This window comes from Patiria miniata, unplaced genomic scaffold, assembly GCF_015706575.1.
Source record: "Patiria miniata isolate m_02_andy unplaced genomic scaffold, ASM1570657v1 HiC_scaffold_1, whole genome shotgun sequence".
In the NCBI taxonomy this organism is placed as follows: domain Eukaryota; kingdom Metazoa; phylum Echinodermata; class Asteroidea; order Valvatida; family Asterinidae; genus Patiria; species Patiria miniata.
This window is the reverse complement of record NW_024037047.1, coordinates 28,143,145-28,161,204: the sequence shown is the minus strand read 5'-3', so window position 1 is coordinate 28,161,204 and position 18,060 is coordinate 28,143,145. Positions and strand designations below refer to the sequence as shown.

At 39.9% G+C, this 18,060-nt stretch overlaps 1 protein-coding gene across 1 annotated transcript; it reads right to left on the bottom strand.

Moving 5' to 3' along the window:
* Nucleotides 1-203: 203 nt before the first annotated feature.
* LOC119727612 lies at nucleotides 204-12,665 on the bottom strand. Its single transcript, XM_038199569.1, has 10 exons — nucleotides 11,908-12,665; nucleotides 9,297-9,380; nucleotides 8,651-8,905; nucleotides 7,147-7,330; nucleotides 6,568-6,582; nucleotides 5,159-5,262; nucleotides 4,515-4,579; nucleotides 3,624-3,808; nucleotides 2,825-2,914; nucleotides 204-1,528 (listed from the first exon to the last, which is right to left on the bottom strand). Exons 1-10 carry the CDS (start codon nucleotides 11,914-11,916, stop codon nucleotides 1,515-1,517), a joined length of 1,005 nt encoding a protein of 334 aa, XP_038055497.1. The 5' UTR covers nucleotides 11,917-12,665; the 3' UTR covers nucleotides 204-1,514.
* Between the last annotated feature and the right edge of the window lie 5,395 nt (nucleotides 12,666-18,060).

Below are 18,060 nucleotides of genomic sequence, written 5' to 3'. Positions count from 1 at the left end.
CCAAAAAAAAATTGAATTTTATTTTTTTTGTACACATGTGATGCAGAGGGTGTCAGTTCGTGGTGTCGGTGACGAATATGTGCAAGTCTGACAGCCGTGTTTAGCTCAGGGTCTAAACGCTAGCCTCGTGGGGAAGGTCCTGGGCATTCCCAACCCCAACCCCCCCCCCCCCACCCCCAAAAAAGGAGAAAGATAATATGATACATTTTTCTATCATGCACCAAGTTATTAATTTGTAGAAACATTCTTGATATGTTGAGTAAAGTAGCCAATTAATTTATGAAGGTTTTTTTTTAGGGAGGGGGTATCCTCACGACCCACCCTCTATATAAGGAAACTAATAATTAAGTCAAAAATCAATTACTTTATAAATGACATATTTTTTCTGACATTACTCAGTTGATATTTATACTCCAGGTATACTATATTATGTACACCTCAACATGACTGTTTTCGATTAATAATGTGCTTATGAAATTTTTTTGATAAATATCATGCATAGCTTGAATAAAAATACACGTGTTAGAAGATCACACCTCCAAATTTCCCAAATATTTACATAGCAAAACAAGATCGGGCCGTTTCCTGTCACCAAAATTAGCTTGGGTATATGATATGTCTCAATGACAAAACCAACACTTTATACTTGCTATAAGAAGATTACATTGCATTATAAATACACCACAACCCTTCAGACAATGCTTGCGAATCCGGACCAAGGAAATTGTGTCATAGTCTAAAAAAAAGATGAGTTACAATGATTCCTTTGTGTCAAGAAATGACAGATACGTTGTCGTTTTTGCGGTTGCCAAACTTGAACAAAACTTTTTTGGCAATTCGTTAGGCCTCCTCGGCTACTTCTTTTGTAGTCAATCATGTAGGATCTACCACATGGTATAACAACAACCTGTGTACTCAATAACACATATATCTAAAAAAAAAAAAAAAAAAAAAAAACTAACAAAGGTGACTACTATTCTTGACATAATTAAAGTAGGATCATTGCTACAAATTCCAAATGGTTGCCTAATTAAATGCCGGCGCGTGTCCCTTCTTTTTTTTCTTTTGCTTTCTTGGTTAAAATAATTTGAACTGGATGCAATGTAGATGTGATGAGTTTTGCGCCTTTTGGGCGTTGAAATGTTATGCGACTGTCGTTACGAGTGAACTTTGCTGTAAAAAGAAGTTTATTGAAGAACACTTTTAACAGACTTTTGTTTTTGTTTAGGAGGAACAAATACAGCAGGAGTAACTCACATTTTCTCAATATTTAACAAAATCGACCGCCTGTGCCGTTTAGCACCCCCCCCCCCCACAAAAGGCAAAATGATAATATAATCTTTGAGTGTTAGCAGTAAAAGATACAACTTTATATGTTTATATCAATTCTCCTCGTCAAGTGCACAAGGAGTTTGACCGGATGAATAGCGCCCTCTTATGACGTTCTGTTCTTCTAAACCTTTGCAGCATCCATGACCGTGCACTCTCGACAGCACAGCTTGGCGTCATCAAGTTTATGCTGGGGTCTCTGTAAAGCGAAAAACAAAATCACAAATTCAACAGAAAAAAGATTGTGCGGAAAATATTGATGTGAGATTTGCCCTTTGCCTGCAGTGTGCGGAACAATATCAACTGAATTTATCTTCATGTAAAGTTGCTTAATTAGATTTCCAACCTATTTTAATCAAAATTTACTTATGAAGAAAAACTTTTGATAATGGTTCTTACGGCACATACAATCAGCAGTGGTTATGGACCTGCTAATGATAACTTTATATGGACGGAAAAAATAGCCGCCTCAGGTTATCTGAGACAAAGTTCATTTTGCCGCCCGACCCTAAACTTGATACTGCCAGTCTAAACGTTGATCATGTGGAGCCTACAATTACAAGCACTGTTTCAGTAAAACGAACAGTTGAAAGGGAAGTTAAGTTCGGGAGAAAGTATCGGTTAAAGTGAATATACAACATTTGCAAACATCGAAAAATAAAACTATCAAGTTTTTACAAAATACCTTACTAGGATGATGGTAAATGACAGTCTAAAGCATCCTGTAAAATTATGGCACACGGTGTGAAGTCATTTTCAAGAGAATGGTATTTTTGTATACATTTCCTACGGTGGTCGGCCGACCACCGTTGGAAAAACCTAACTATTTTTCAACTTCTGCTCCAAATTTACCATTTTTTACAGTCCAAATTTTGTTTGCTATTTGTTACATGTTCATGAACGGATGCAGGCCAGCTGCACTGGTTCCCTTACCTTACAATTTTCCGGCAACTATAAATTGATCCATTTTATCCTTAGTGGAGTCAGGGAACCAGACTACTTGAACAGTTTTGTTTTTCTTGGTTTTTCCAGCATTTTCGAACACAAAACTTCAAACATGTCAAACAATATTTGATCTATTATACTAACCCCTCAAATAGTTCATTTCTGAAAATTACAGCAAAAGCCAATGATGTAGATTCCCTTTAATTAATATCGTTCGCTCGGTGTGGCGCTTATAAATCCCTCCACAACAAACTTGCAAACATTGATCTCCATATATCAATGCTTGCAAAGGTATGTCGCAAAGCATCATGGGTAGGTCGGGCGCGCGCGCGTGTGTCATGCGCACTCGCATGTGTTGACCGCGTGTCACGTGGTAAACAAAATCCGTCCAATGAGAGTTCGCAAAAGATGGGGATCACCAGTGCTCTTGGGGCAGTGGGTAATAGAGAACTGTCGTATTTCAGAAGAAAAATGTGAACTTGTCAACAATTTTTTTTTCTTCACGAAAGAGGATGACTAAAATCGATGAACTTTTGGGAGTATTACTTACGACATGTGTTGCCGCTAAAACCTGACGAACATGTGCATGTGCAGTCCAGAACACTCAGGACGCCGGCATTCTGGCAATACACGTTGCAACCTGCGAAGAAAATATTCCGCAAGGCTTACTCGTCAGGACAACGATGGTGAAAGCTTAAAATTAATCAATCTGTATCGTTCAGGCATAGTCATAATACATTTCCAATGCAATTTCTTTGCCAACCACAAAAAAAACAAGCTCGAAATGATCTCGGAAGCTACGGCCCAACTGTAAACATACTAGGCCTATAAGTCATGTACATGATGTAAAAGTCGGTGTGTTTTTTATAATGCACTACTAGTACTATTCATGCGACAGTGATTGTCAATTGAAATGAAGGATTCCTATTTGTCAGTTGGTGCATGGAGCGTTTTATAGCTGTATGTTAGGTACATGTGGAACACCACATTTTGTGTGCAGTGCAGTGCCAGTCCCATTGCAAAGTGTTTTAGTACAAACATCTGGGGGGGGGGGGGGGGGAGGTTGCTCTGTGACCCAAATTTCCACGACCGCAAGCAATTAACAGCTGATCAGTGGAGACTTATGTAACTGTAACGATGCAGGGCCATGAACCAGAGGCACGTGTTGTTGGGAGGGCCTAAGGGACAAGGTGATTGATGGCCCAAAAGGGCATTTTGTGAAGTTTGATACCAACCAACCAACCAACGGCTAGAGACATATGGCTACTTGTAGAGCTGCTCAGCCGCAGCTAAAAAAAAGTGGTCGTCAAAGAAAGGTTTGATTAAAAACTGATCCATTCAGAGCTTACTGTCAGTGATGCTCAAAGTGCCTGTCACTACGGCGAGAGCTGCGAAAGGCGACACCGCTTTGTTGATTTCCGTGTAGACGAAGCCGTACACGTTGTTTCGGAAAAGCGGGGTGATTTCTGTGCCCGAGCTGAAGACTAGCGAGAAGGAGACTAGTGTGGTGGCGGTAGACGTGGTCGTACCTGACCTAGAATTAAACCAGTGGCGTTGTAGCCTTTAGTCAAGGCCCACCCGGACACGCATCCCGGATCCCGGCACGTAAAAAGACTGACGCACGAGCGGCGAGGCTCGCGGCATCACCGTTCGTGCTAGTCTTTCTACGTGCCGGCTCCGGGGTGTGCTTCGTGTCCGGGTAGCCGCACGGGCCTTCACTAAAGGCTAGTAGCGTTGCGGATTAGAACCCATCGTATCAATAATTCCAAAGCGTTTTAAAATTATTACCCCGTTCATCAGGCCACGGGACCACGCGGCAGCCGATATCAGTGCACATTCGGTCCTCTACCCTCACGGGTAGCCATTTATACTCCTAGGTGGAGAGAGGCAAGCACAAACAACATGTTCCTGGCAGGGTTGGAACCCACGTCCAATCGTACATGAGTCACTGAAACACCGTAACCAATGGACCATGGCAGTGTAGGCCTACATGTCAATTAAATAAGATATAATTCTTGACACAATTTTGTTCTTGGAGTAGTAATATGGCGGATGACGGTGACCTCACTTCTAACAGCCGATGGGCTATCCGGATTTTTATACGGAGATCGGTGATGATAACCAAGACGATGACGAATCAAAAGGAAACGCATTCTTAAGGCCTACGTGTTAAAAGAAAAATCGAACGGGAGTTTCTTACATCTGAAGGATACTAATGAAAATGTAAGTTTATGTCTTACGCTAGATCCGTGACCTTTGTCTCGCTGAAACTAAATGTGGTGCTTGCCTGGAAGATCCCATCCATCTAAAAAGTTAAGGTGAAAATAAAAAGTGCATTAATAATGGAATAAATATGAGCTTGGCCAGTTTTGAACAAAATACGGTCGGGCTGGGGGCCTGGAAGCGGATAAATACCTTTCGGGTAAAAAGTCAAAAATCCACAAATTGCCAACGATTTTGTACAACAACTTTACTTCGTTTTTTTGTGAAACACCCCTCTGGCCATGTTATGGTATGTGCCTCGCGCACGTCGTACTAAAAATATCCTTATATGGAAATTGATGTTTTATCGGCGGTTTAAAACTACCCGCGTGGCGGGCTGTCGACCAATAGGAATTGGTAAACAGTTCTCAAACAAAGTGTTCCTATATTGTTTTGAAGAATTCTGTTGGTGTACATGACTGTATCAAGCAATAAATAAAAGCATCTGTAATACAAAGGTAAACTTACAAAATCATAAGTTAAATTCGTTATCTGTTAAAAAAAAAACATAGCATAAACAAACCTTGCGGGCAATTAACACCATGTTTTATCTATATGATCGAAATATAATAAAAACAAAATTGCAGTGATAACACAAAAATGCTTAACAGAAAGCACCTACCACTGCCGTAAAGTCGGTCACGAGGTTATTGTATTCGGTTGACCCGACGTTATCATATGCAGTAATGAAGGCGGTACCCAGTTGCACCGTTCCCGTCACAGTGGCTAAATTTGGCGGGAAAATTGAAAAAATAAAAAAGAAGTAGTGAAACATCCGAGAGCTATATGTTCGAACCCTAACTTACCAATTCGGGCGATTCACAATGCAGTGCGCCACCAAGAGTTTGCCATGGAGAGTCATCTTTTCAAGTTTACGATCGACAAAACATGGCCCATTTGAATGAGTGTCAGTAGACAATTTGAACTAATTTGTTAAAGATTGGGGCACAGTGTTCTGCCGCCTTATCAAAAATCGCCATATTGATACAACGAAAAGAAAAGGGCAGACATATATACTCGAATCATAATATGCTTATGAAACTACTGACCGGAAAAAAACGAACAAATTCAAATGCCTCGCACTGCGAATTTGTCGACCATCTCCCACAATGCACAGGGAAAAATGAACTCTCCGTGGCAAACTCTTGGTGGCGCACTGCATTGTGAATCGCCCGAATTCCAAACAAATTATAATGTTAACTTTGGAAGATTAAAATCATTTTAAGCTATGTGTCCCTCTTTTTACAAGACCCGAGGACATACTACCCCTTGAAATACGTCTACTGCGGCCCCAAAACGGAAAGGCTTTTCTCAGACGAAATAGCGCCCTCTTGTATCATTACGTCCCGGCGCAGGATACATTTCCCCAGATGATTGTTAAAATCATAATGACGTGCTTTGATTGGTCCAAAGTGTGAACAGCCACATTCTGATTGGCGGTCGTAAAAAGAGAAACAGCGTTTCTGCACCAATCACGGGTCTGGGCACGAAAGTGCTATCTTGGCATGGGCTTACATTTTGGACAATGTACCTAAAATTCTTCGCTGTTTAGTTTTTCATAATTTAAGAGTCTAGTACAAAGAATATTTTTTTCTCTATATATTGTTATTATTATATGCAGCTTTTGTTCATGTCGGTGATTATGATAACTGTTATTCCTACTTATTTCCATAGTATTGTGTAAGATTCGAACACCCCCCCCCTAAAGTAGCCCCTGACAACATAAGAATAATTTTTAATGATTTGTTTCACAAACTAATAAAAATATTACTTCTATAGTGAAACGTTTTCACGAATATCAACAGGCAGACAAAAAGAGTTCCAAAATGGAAATTAAAAACATGAAGAGATTCGGAAAAAGGTAGCCTATAATTATGTTGCTCAAATTAGGTTTTGCCCTTCGCCGACGTTTAAACACTGTATACTCAGTGTGTTACTCAAACGTCGGTGAAGGGCAAAACCTCATTCGATTTATATCACCCCGACGCAAAATTCCATCTTATAATAATTATGTTGCTGTTTGTTACTTACGTCCACTTGAGTTACCTGCAGAAACAGAAATGAGAATGGGAAGAAGAGATGATTATAAACTTAAATTTAATTGTAAGAAGTGGACTGAAAAACAACCACCATTTTTGTTGTAAAAAAAGCAAAACAATTAAAGGCCGAAAGCATAGAGCAGTTGATAAGAAAGACATTGAAATAACGAAATAATCATGAATCATCAGGTTCGGGCGTAATAATGATTGATCGGCTTTCGTTTCATTCAGTTTGTACATGACTTTGTGCTTATCTTTTTGACGACATAATTGCAAACCATTGTTGAATACCAACGCGACAGGAAGCGGTAAGGTGCTTTTATTAATGTTAATACTGTTTCTTCCGTCAATGTAACTTTGTCAGCAGTGTATAAGCTGAGCAGGCTGCGAACTTACAAGTAAAATAATCAAAATGTTGCTCGGGTGCAGGGAAATCGAACCCCTGCTGGATTCCAGTACAAAGTCTCACTCGATCAACAAACTTGCAAGGGTCGAGTGCTCGGTTCAAATCTAATACAGCAATCATCTTATTTATTTATATTGTATTTATCAATTTCTTATTATTACTTACTTGCCACGAGTGCAACGGGGAGGATTATCGCCAAAGCCACCACAACAATGACAACCAACGCCACGCAGGTAAAGATGAGAAAGGAGCGGCATGATGCTTGCTGGGGAGAAAGGGGCGGGTCGTTCATTTCACTTCCGCCATCATCGTCATCATCATCACGTGGTCTGCGCATGGGCATATCGTACTGATGGACAAACAGAAGGCGAAGCAGATTACTGGCACTGAGTTTTGATTTTACTTTCAAAATTTGCACCAATTAGACTGGTGACCCGTCTTTATTATGAGAAACAATCAATGCCTATCTGCTTCTTGTATTATACGATGGTAAGATCTATTATGGTTGCTAAGCGCGGCCAAGCTTTTACCAGTTCCTTGCAGTTAATTTAACTGTTAAAAAAAATCCTGCAAATTTGCATTACTGTACTCCATGAAGTAACATTTTCAGTAAAGTGCACCTGATCATGTCCTTCACTCGTACCCCCGCCCTGCAAACAGGGTGCTGGGGGATGGGAAGGGAAGATGAGCTTCACATAATCTTGTGAAGGAAGTGGGGATGGCATGCTGGGTAATTTATGATGACCTATGTATAAAGCATCTGGCTGCAGCTGCTATTTCACAACAAGCGAGGGCGCTGTTGCTGTGATACACATCAGGATTATTGGAAACCAAAGTTCGGCTGTCTGCAATTGTGCATAACATATGTTTCTGCCGTGTACTTTATCAACAAAGAAACTTTACACAATATAGAATTGACCGCTGATAATAAAATCATGGACAATTTTGATGCTGAAGCAGCCAAAACACTGAAACTTCTAAGACCACTGTTTGGATCATGAATCTAACAATTCGCATTGGCATGAAATGGCCCTAACATAATGACAATGGGATATTGAAAATAAATATATAAATGGCATGCAAACGGCACGATAAGAAGACTGAAAATAAAGATAGGCCTAAATGTGATGTTTAAGTGTTGTTGAAGGGTTTCATTCAAAAGTGAATAGAACTTTATGGTGTCCGTATGATTGTGATCCTTAGTAGCAATGAAATGGTTCGTCATGTTTTGCAGGTTAATATAGGGGGATTCTCTCTTAAAGTGATCTCGGCAAGCTCTCCAAGGTGTTTGAGACACACTAATTTAAAGCTTATTTCATCATCTTTCATTTTCTGTTCAATTTTTTGGGGTAAACCAATGACTTTTGGGAGAAAATCCCATCCAAAATAATCACCCCTAAAAGTAGTCCTGAAGCCCATCGCCATTTTGAAAAAAAAGGACAACTACGCTCCATTGCAAAAAGAGCCATTTTAGGGTCTAATTTCATCCAAATTTCACAGAATACAAGCTCACAGTTCTCTCCACGGCTTCCCCTCTCCCTTTTTTACAAATCCTCAAGTTCACGGCCCTCAAAATGCTCTAATACCGGAGAATTTGAGGGCACGAAAATAGTGTTTGGCCGGCGTATATATAGGGCCATAATTTACTGGCCTGCAACCACATACTCACCGCGCCAAAGTCTGGTTTCTCAACGAAGCTATTGTTATAATACACAGCCTGAGCTCCGAGTGGACGTGGATGCTTGGATTCAAACTCTAGATCGTCATCATCCCTCTTCCGACGGATGGGTGACGGGTCCCTGGCAGACCGGCGGGAACTAGCGGGTCTGTCCCGCCCGCCCTCCGGGTAGAATTTGCTGCCGCCGTCCCGCGATATGACCAGCGCGCCGATCGGGGCATTCCGGGCTGCCACACTCCCGGTCCCCTGTCGAGTAAGATATTTTTTGGAAGCTTAAAAGTTGATTTGAACTATAAAAAGAGTATAAAAAAAGTAGGGCAGATAGTTGATGGGTCTGTGCCTTTGATCATTTTGATGATACAAGCATGGCATTTAGCACACAGTCAGAGTGTGTCTTTAGAAAGATATATATTTAAAACGGTGTTTGTGATTAAAATTACTTAACTTAAAAAGTACATGAGTGACTTGAATGATTCTTGTACTAAAAGAAAGCTTTTGAATTGGGCTTTCGTATCCTAAATTTTGGAAGTGCTACATGCAGATCTTAAAAAAAACAATAGTCCCGACATTTGGGGTTCGTTGGGTTTTTTTTTACTCACCCTGTATAGGCCTAAGAAGCGTTTATTATTCCACTTACGTTTTGAGCGCGTGCTCTGCGAGCTCGATTCGGGTACGATGCTGCCCTAGCCCTCTGCCCGGCCCGACCTCTTCTGCCGTCTCTCTGGTTAGAAGAAAATAACCGCGCAAATAATTGGAAGAATAATGAACATTTCAATCAGTATACCATGTAGCAAGATGATTTCTTCCAGTATTGGGTGTAAAATGAAATATTCTGGAAATTTTCCCTTCACGTTCCGGCCACCGGCCACCGGCCGTGGGAAAACTCGAAAAGCAGTATAGGGGCATCATCATAATACACATAATTACTTTAAGGGTTTACCCCATTTTTAAAATTCCTATAAACACTAGTGCTAAATGCCCATACTTCGAAATTTTTTTAAAAATACTCAGAACTCTCACAGCTACACACCGTAAATGATGATCAACATCGGTTATCTTTCATTTTCTTTTCAATTTTTGTTGGGTTGACCATTTACTTTTTGAAAAATTCTCACCCAAAGAAGACCACCCCTAATACGAGTGATGTTTCCCAAAGTGGAAAAGTAGCCATCTTGAAAAAGGATCCCTCCACAACGTGGTTAAATAGCGCCACTTTCGGGCCCAATTGCATCCAAAATACTCCGAATTGGAAGCCACAATTAAGTCCAGGTCGGAGGTTCATTGCCATATCTCTTCAATTCCCCAATTCCATGGCTCTCAGAACTCTCTAGTGTAGTAGAATTTGAGTGAATAACTTTTATTCATGAGCTCGGCGAACGGAATTTTGGCCTATATATTTACTGGGATGGACCCTTTATAGCGGTTATCTTCCTAAACTCCACCCCAATCCCTTACCATGCACGTACATCCCTTAACGATATGCTGAACATTTTTTTGAAAAGGTTTGACATGCAGTTTGGAAAATTGAGATGGTGTCTGAAAATGTTGGCCTAAAACTTTGGCTTTCTTTTCAAATCTGAAAAGAAAGTCTTGCTGAAGTCTGCATAACAATTTTGACAGCGAGTGCAGATGATGAGGACGCACTAGCTTCGAAAGAGATTTTCTTTGAAAAACTGTGAAACTAAAAAGGTAAGAAACAGACATTTTTATATAATTACCATGGTGACTTCCTTAATTTAAGGAAATAAATCAGGAAAACCCCAGAAACTTCTAAGGAAATTTCAGGAAATCTCAGGGGAAAAATATGCCAATTTCAGGAAATTCAACTTTGGAGAGTGGGAACACCAAGATTTAGTTACATATTACATGAAATGTTGGCCGGTAACCCATCCCAGCATTGCTGAGTAAATCTTTAGTTAATGTGCTCATCGCATTTCTAAGCAGGTCCATGCATGAAATGAGCCCTTGAGCTCACTAAAATGGACATTAGTTACGACAAAAGGCCCCCTCGTCATACTGCCCCAAAGGTTGACCCCCAAAAATGAACAGGATTTGTCCTAGCCTTTCACCAAGGCCATCGTGACTTAACTTGCCCGCATTCAAAGCGGCGACTTAATCTTTGCTCCAGTCGCTTCGGGTCTTCGCAACTCCGCCGCTCTAAGCCACGATGGCCTGGGCGAAAGGCTAGATTTGTCCAGACAAAGTCACGATATTCGGACACATTTTCCGGTTGGCGATGGCACATTCAACCTAAGTCATTGTACATATTATGTTGCCACTGCTCAGTTCGAACTTCGAGGCACGGTGTGAAGTTTGTCTTTTGACTTTCAGATATTGCCGGTGAATACTACGGCTGCTACCCCCTCAACGACCAACAGTGCACTTCCGGGTACAGTACGCATATTGCCATGTGAGCAATTTCTATTTATAGGCCTAAAAAATGAAACCCATTGCAATCATGATGTATCATGATGATAACTGATGGTAAATAAAGATGCGTGGTGCAGAAATTGTTACACTGCTGTTATATTATGATAATTGAAGAATTATATAACAGATAACTCTAATTGCAAACTTTTTGTGAGAGAAAAAGTATGTTATGACGGTTTCGCCTTCTGCATGTCCTTTATCGTTTCTGCACCATCCCCAGTATACAGAATAATCCAGCCATACTGTGAATTGTGTCTTCATCAAATCCTATTTTAAGCAATGACGTAAAATTATTCCAGTCAAGACTCACGCAAGTTCGCGTGAGTTATGCCTATACTTAGGCCTAATTTATGTAACTTCCAAGTATTTCATGTTTCATGCGACGAGAGAACGTAGAAATTGTTGGATTCTGTAGGATTTTGAAAGGTTCTTAATGAAATTGCCTCTGCCGGGGTCAACATACGTTAGGGTTGATGTGGGCATATGTAATGTATATTAGGAGACAAAAGTAGGCAAGAAAAGACCGAAAATACAAATCGAAAATGGGGGCATTATACTATAGGCCTACACAATAACCAACCAACACAACTTCCGATTCCACTGAAAAAGTGCAGCCTGTGCATGATGCTTACATTTCCCTGTCTATAACAAAGTAAGAAGTTTGTTTTTAAAAAGGGCTTTTTACAAAATGTTCAATGTTCAAATGTTTCATTAACGTCATGCAAGTTCAAGAGGTACTCATGTTCAAGTAAGCCTACGAGGCTACGTGTGTATACATGTACTATAGGCCTAAATAATTGTACACATTAAGTACTTACAGAGTTCATGTCTGTTTGAAACCACGTAGACAGAATGGATGCCCAGCAAAATTATTGGTTGATCCGAAAATGGACTGAATCCAAATCAGTGTCCTTTAACACTTTTTAAGTGTCGTGATTGTCTTGAGTAAATCCTTTGACCGCGCTATACTGCGCTACACTACTTTACTACCGATAGGCAATTACTACTAGGCGTGTCACCGATACGTAGTCACCGTGGTGCGCGTATTTTTCCGCATCTGCGGAACTGAACTTTTTGCATTTTTACGGCACACCGTCACATAAAAACCACCCACTGAAGGTTCGCTAAATAGGGTTATTGTGCTTCGTTTCGTCCCTTCAGGGTTCACTGCGTTTACTATTCATTGTGCCGTGAATATTTCCATAGCCAAGGTTGGCTTTTGTGAGGCAGAAAATGAAAGCAGCAACATATTCCATGGCATTGCCTTGTTCGTTCGCAGGGTGTTTTGGTGCAGCTTTATAGGCTGGTTGTGCTATACTGCTAAACTGTAGGCCTAGTCGCCCGCATCGGCTTCATAATAAAGACCCGGACATGAATTTCTGGAACTTTTTTTTTTCGTGGTAAAATAAAACTGAAAACTAACAGCTTGACGCGAGTGCGCTTTTAAGTTTATGTTCAGTTGAAAAGAATAGAGTGTCGATCCCTTATCGATGAGAAAACTGTGTCGTCTAATGGAACTTTGCATTCACCATACTGCCCCAAAATCATCTAGAATCCAACTCCCGCTGTTTTGGCAGAATTTGGACAACGAGCAGGTCCATAGCCGGCCCGTAGCCTGGCCTATTTTTTAAGTGTTTTATTTTAGTAGTCACCGACAAGAGGGTCAGGGGTTCGAATGCAGCTGCTGGTCATAATGTGGTGTCCCTGGGCAATCCACTTCACCCCCACTTGCCTCTCTCCACCCAGGAGTATAAATGGGTACCGGCATTAGCTGGGGAGTAACCTGCGATGGACTGGCATCCCATCCAGGGGGAATAGAAATATTTCTCAATCGTTTCATGCTATTGAAACCGGAGATGAACGCCAGCCTGATGGGCCATATTGGCTGGTGTATGACAGACTTTATTACTCATTAACCTATTTCTGTGACGTCACACTATTGTTAAAAGTGTAGATTATTTGTACGAATGTACAGTTTACTGTAGATTATTTTACGTATCTACACTTTGCTGTAGATTATTTTAAGAATCTACAGTTTTGTTGTGAATAGCCTCTGCAAACGACTCCATTTATAAACGGGACTCAGGGGAAAGTCCCAGTCCACTTTAAAATGAAAGAAATGGACTTTCGAAAGGTACTTAAAAATGTACGAAATTTTAAAGGTTTTATTATTTTAGAGGTTTTAAAAAGAGGGTTTTTTTCCGAACGAATTTGACATGTACCTGATTTAAAGAAATAGCCTTCTATTTTAGTTCTTTGATTTTTATTTACACACAATGTTCTCTTTGGATTTTATTTTTCAATTTGCAGAGCTGGTACTTTTAATTTTATATGCTGGCGATTATCAATTTCTACTTAAGGTCTAGTGTAAAGTATTCTTCTTAATGACTTTTTAATTCTGTTTCTTTTTATTTTTAGTCTTTTTTAATTTTTCTTAAAAATTTATGATCTTTAATTCTTTGTTTAAATTTTGACCAACTTTTTTTTTATCGTTGTCTTTAAACTCACATTTATAAAAAAAAGAATCAGTGGATTTCCCTTGGTTAAAGTTTATGTTCACATCTAGTCTTAACCCATTTTATTTTAGTTTTATCATTAGGCTATTTCTCAGTCTATTTATCACTGGCCAGTGAAAAAAAGGCCATTAACGGAAGGACAATCCTAAAGAGAATGGACGAATGACTAAAGAAATCAAATGAAACTTACCAAATCAATACTTCCCAGAATATTTTCCACAGTAATGTAGTTTCCAAACAAAGTTATTTCCTCTGAAGAGTGAGATGGTGATATTCCGATGTGTACTCCATATAATAAATATCAAGATAAACAATGTGGTTCTCCATTGAATGGGCAATGACATGTGGTTCCACAAATCAAAGACCTCTGTGCACAAATCTTGCATCTTGCATTAGAGTACTCTCCTAAAAGCATTGCTGCTGTCCTGGAGAGGGTGGGTTGCGATTCCATGTGTGCTCTTTGTGTGTGCTGTTAGGGTGCTTATCGGATGGTGGTATTGTCAATTTGTCCTGAGAGATACAACTGGTAGCTCCATCCCTCTTATAGCTGGGAGAGCTTCTGTCTTGAACCCTTTCAAAGTGGTCGCAGTAACTGCAGCCACTGGTAGCCTGTTCCAAATCCGAACAGCTCTCGGGAAAGGGCTATAGAGGTAGCAGTCAACTCTGGTGAGTGGTTCCCTGTAGATGGGGCTTTGTTGATTGGTCTGGTTGTGTCGGCTTGATCGTGTGTTATGGACGATGTTCGGAGGAGTAGTTATATGTACTTGGCCATGTTGAATTTTGTAGAGGAGTTCAACCTGATGGAGGAGACGTCTGTTGTGTAGGGTGTCCCATCTCAGTGATGTCAGCATGTCGGACACACTTGATTCCCAGTGGTAGTCCATCATGACAAAACGCGCCGCTTGGCTCCATATGTATAAACAAATGAGTTGCTTGTCAAACTTTTTCTTGCGGTTGGTGTTAAAACTCCTCATAGCAGATGAAATATAGCATCAACAGCATGTACGTGTAATAGTTTTCAGAATCCAGTGTACATCCCGTAGCTGTAACATACATGTATAAACTCCATTTGGCTTTGGGAGTAAGGAATATAGACAGTGTGTTCGCACTATACACCAGTAACTATCACTGGCTTCCCGGGACAAATGCCGCTGCCTGCATATGATGAATGAAACAGAAGAGTTGCGCCCATCCGAAGGGTTAACAATAGGATCTTGTCACGATGAAAGCGCAGGGCCAGGCAAAGTTGAATAGATTGTGTATATATACGAATCTACACCGAGTCACATAGGTGAAGATTGTGGAAAACCAGGTGTCTTATTTGCATAAACTATTGTTGTTTTAAGAAATTGGTTAAGTCGGAGAATAGACTCTGAACTGTTGATTCGTGCAAGAATGGACTCGGTTTCTGGTATGCGCGCGCGTCGCCGTAGCCATGCGCGTCGGCAAAATGAAAAAGTTTTTTTTTTCAATGAAAGATGATGTCTCAAAACCGCCAAACTCACTGGTTTGACTGGAATCCTGCTGCTGTACAATTTTAACGTGTTTTTAGATTGGGTTATGGTCGAGAATAAGCTTTATGTGGCCTCTCTGGACTCCCATAATTATATTTGCGTTTATATTAAGTTTAGTTGGGCACCATTTGCAGTCATCAGCCGACATTTGAAGCCAAAAATCAGGTAAAAAAAAAAGCCGCGTCGCCGCACCACTTTTTGGGCAAGCTCCATACCAGAAACCGGATACTTTTTTTTTGGCCTTAGCACGAATCTACAGTTCATCGTCCATTCTCCTTAACCTAACTGCACAATTTTGGGGGATTTTTTTTTTTTGCGAATTCAGGAAAGATTCTGAACCAGAAATAAAACTGCATCATCTGTCTGTTGGAATATAAAACATATCCCGATAGTTGCGGGTCATCTACGAAAGCTTCAAACTCATACATGGAGAATGTTATTTGACACCCATATAGAAAAAAAAAATGTATTCAAGACATACACAATTGACAATTTAGACTGTTCTGTTGATAATTTCACTGTTTAATACATGTGTACATGTAAATATATTTACACTATTTACAAAATATGAAAACAAACACAGTCGGTAAAGACTTTGTCCGGTTTTTTTTTCAAAGTCATGGTCAACTGCGTCTTCTTTGTAATTGTAAACATTACTAAATGATGACTCATTTTTAACTCAAAAATATCTGGGGAAAAGGTTGTTTATGAACACATTCTAAACACATTTCCATCTCCAAAATGACCAAAAATGTCACAAAAAGCTACGTCTTTTGCACCCCACTGTGACCAAAATATGAACCCAAGATGTATAAAATGTACAACTGCACAATTCTTATGTATTTACAAAAAAAAAATCTTTTTTTTACATCCAAATTTTTTTTTTTTCAAAAAAATTAACATTTTTTTTCATCAAAAATATTACATTCTAATTACAAGTCACAACAAACACAATTTTTTTCAGCTTCCATGCTTATACAAAAAAATTCAACATTATTTTTTGACTCGCCACAACAAAAAAATACAGGCCCTTCTGTGAACATGAAAGATAATGTTCAACATAAGAAACGTTCATAAACGTAAAAAAAAAAAAAAAAAAAAAATCAATATAAAAGAACAAAAACAAGAAATGTCACTTTGGGAAAAACAAAAATTCTTAGAATTTCAGACACACAATTTTATATGTTCTTTGCTAGTCTATTACGCTCGCCTGAGAACAACAGACTCAAAAACAGAAATTGGAACTCATTCCTAAGCATTCTACAAAGAAAAAATGATTTATGAACAGCAAAGAAACGAACTGACAAATGCAGCATTTTAGTACAATGCAGTGTACTTGTAATCTCAAAATATCACACTTAACCCAACTCCCTCCTTAATTCTACTATGTAAGGGACCGTGTCTATCAAAAGGCAAACTTCATCGAATTCCCAAGCAGACTTTTAGGCCTCCAAGCCCAAGTCCATCATACTCCATCAAAATTGTAGTCAAACCATGCCTGCAGGACCCCGGTGTTTTTATCTGCAGCGCACATCAATGGATCACGACTAGTTTGATGTTTGTTCATAAGAAGATAACAATGACGTCACACCATTGCTATCACTCAGTCATGCATGTACATTAAAGCATTTCAAAGAACGGCTTTCGTCGAGCTGCCACGGTGGCCTAGTGGATAGTGGAATGGACTATGGATCGTAAGATTTGTGGCTCAGACCTATGTCCATTTTCATCAAATATTTTTGTTGGTTGGGATCACTTTAATTGAAGTGTGATTGGTTAAAATACGATGTATGCTGCAAAAAAAAAAATTACGCCAGCAAGACCACGTCCCCACAAAATCCATCAAAATTGGGGGAATGGATTTTGATGGAGTTGGTAAGGTTAGGGCTAAGAGAAAACTTTGAGGAACCGGTTTCCGGAACAGAACCGGTTTCCGGAACTTTTGAGGAATTCTATTTTCAAAACTTTGAGAAATTGTTCTTTTTTTCTTCTACAAACTTTGAGGAATTAGTTTTCAACACTTTAGAGCAAGGTTTGAACTTTGGCAAATTTTCAGATGTTATCTACCACTTCCAAAAACACTTAAGAAATTGGCAAAATAATGGATTGATAAACACGTTTGTATGCATATCGAGAGAAAACCTGCTGATTTGTTTGAGTTGATGATGACACTCAAGTAATTCTCCAATTTTTTTTCCCCACTCAACTTTTTTCCCACTCAACTTATAGACCTTTCCCAGCACGCAATCCTTGTACCCCCATCAATGGAGGCAGCATTGTGCCAGATAGTGTTTAGATACTGCATCATGGGGCAGTTGTTTTGTACAATAGCTAGCACAATGCTTTCGCCATTGAAGGGGGCCTCCTGACAGTACACCAAAAGCTCGGAATGGTTAAGTGGACCAATCTGGGCACACAGTATAACTGTGCACGCACGGCGCCCCCCAGTAATGGCTGAAGCATTATACCGGCTATTGTTATACAACAACCACCACTGATCATCTTGCTAACTTTCATCAGTCAATCACATACTGTTGTTCTTATTGCACGATACACAAAAACTTTGTCCGTATTTTTTTTGGCAGTGGGTGGTATGGAATGGCCTGTCTGCAAATATCTGCAAGAAAATGCATAGAGGTACACAATCACATACAAGAAAGTGACGGTGGTATTATTAACCATATGTAAAAGTTTTTGATATTGTTAGATATAGCAGGGTTACGGCTGTGCATTGGAACCCGACCATCGATGTCAGGAACCGGTTCCAGACTATGGGATCGGGTACACGTAACCAACTTTACAAGTTACTAACCAACTTCTCAGACAATGAAAGAGAAAGGTTTTGAACGTCATTTGCGGGGACTTTTCAAAATGAAAACCAGGCTACATGGAAACCAGGTTGCATTGGAAAGTTGGGGAGTCAGGTTGGCGTAGGGGTTCT

What these genes read in the sequence shown, in the direction of transcription:
- LOC119727612 (XM_038199569.1), bottom strand. An exon ending in AGAAACCAGACTTTGGCGCG is followed by an intron (nt 7,331 to 8,650) that starts GTGAGTATGTGG and finishes TTTGTCCATCAG; the next exon opens with TACGATATGCCCATGCGCAG. An exon ending in CACTTTGAGCATCACTGACA is followed by an intron (nt 2,915 to 3,623) that starts GTAAGCTCTGAA and finishes TTTTCTTCGCAG; the next exon opens with GTTGCAACGTGTATTGCCAG.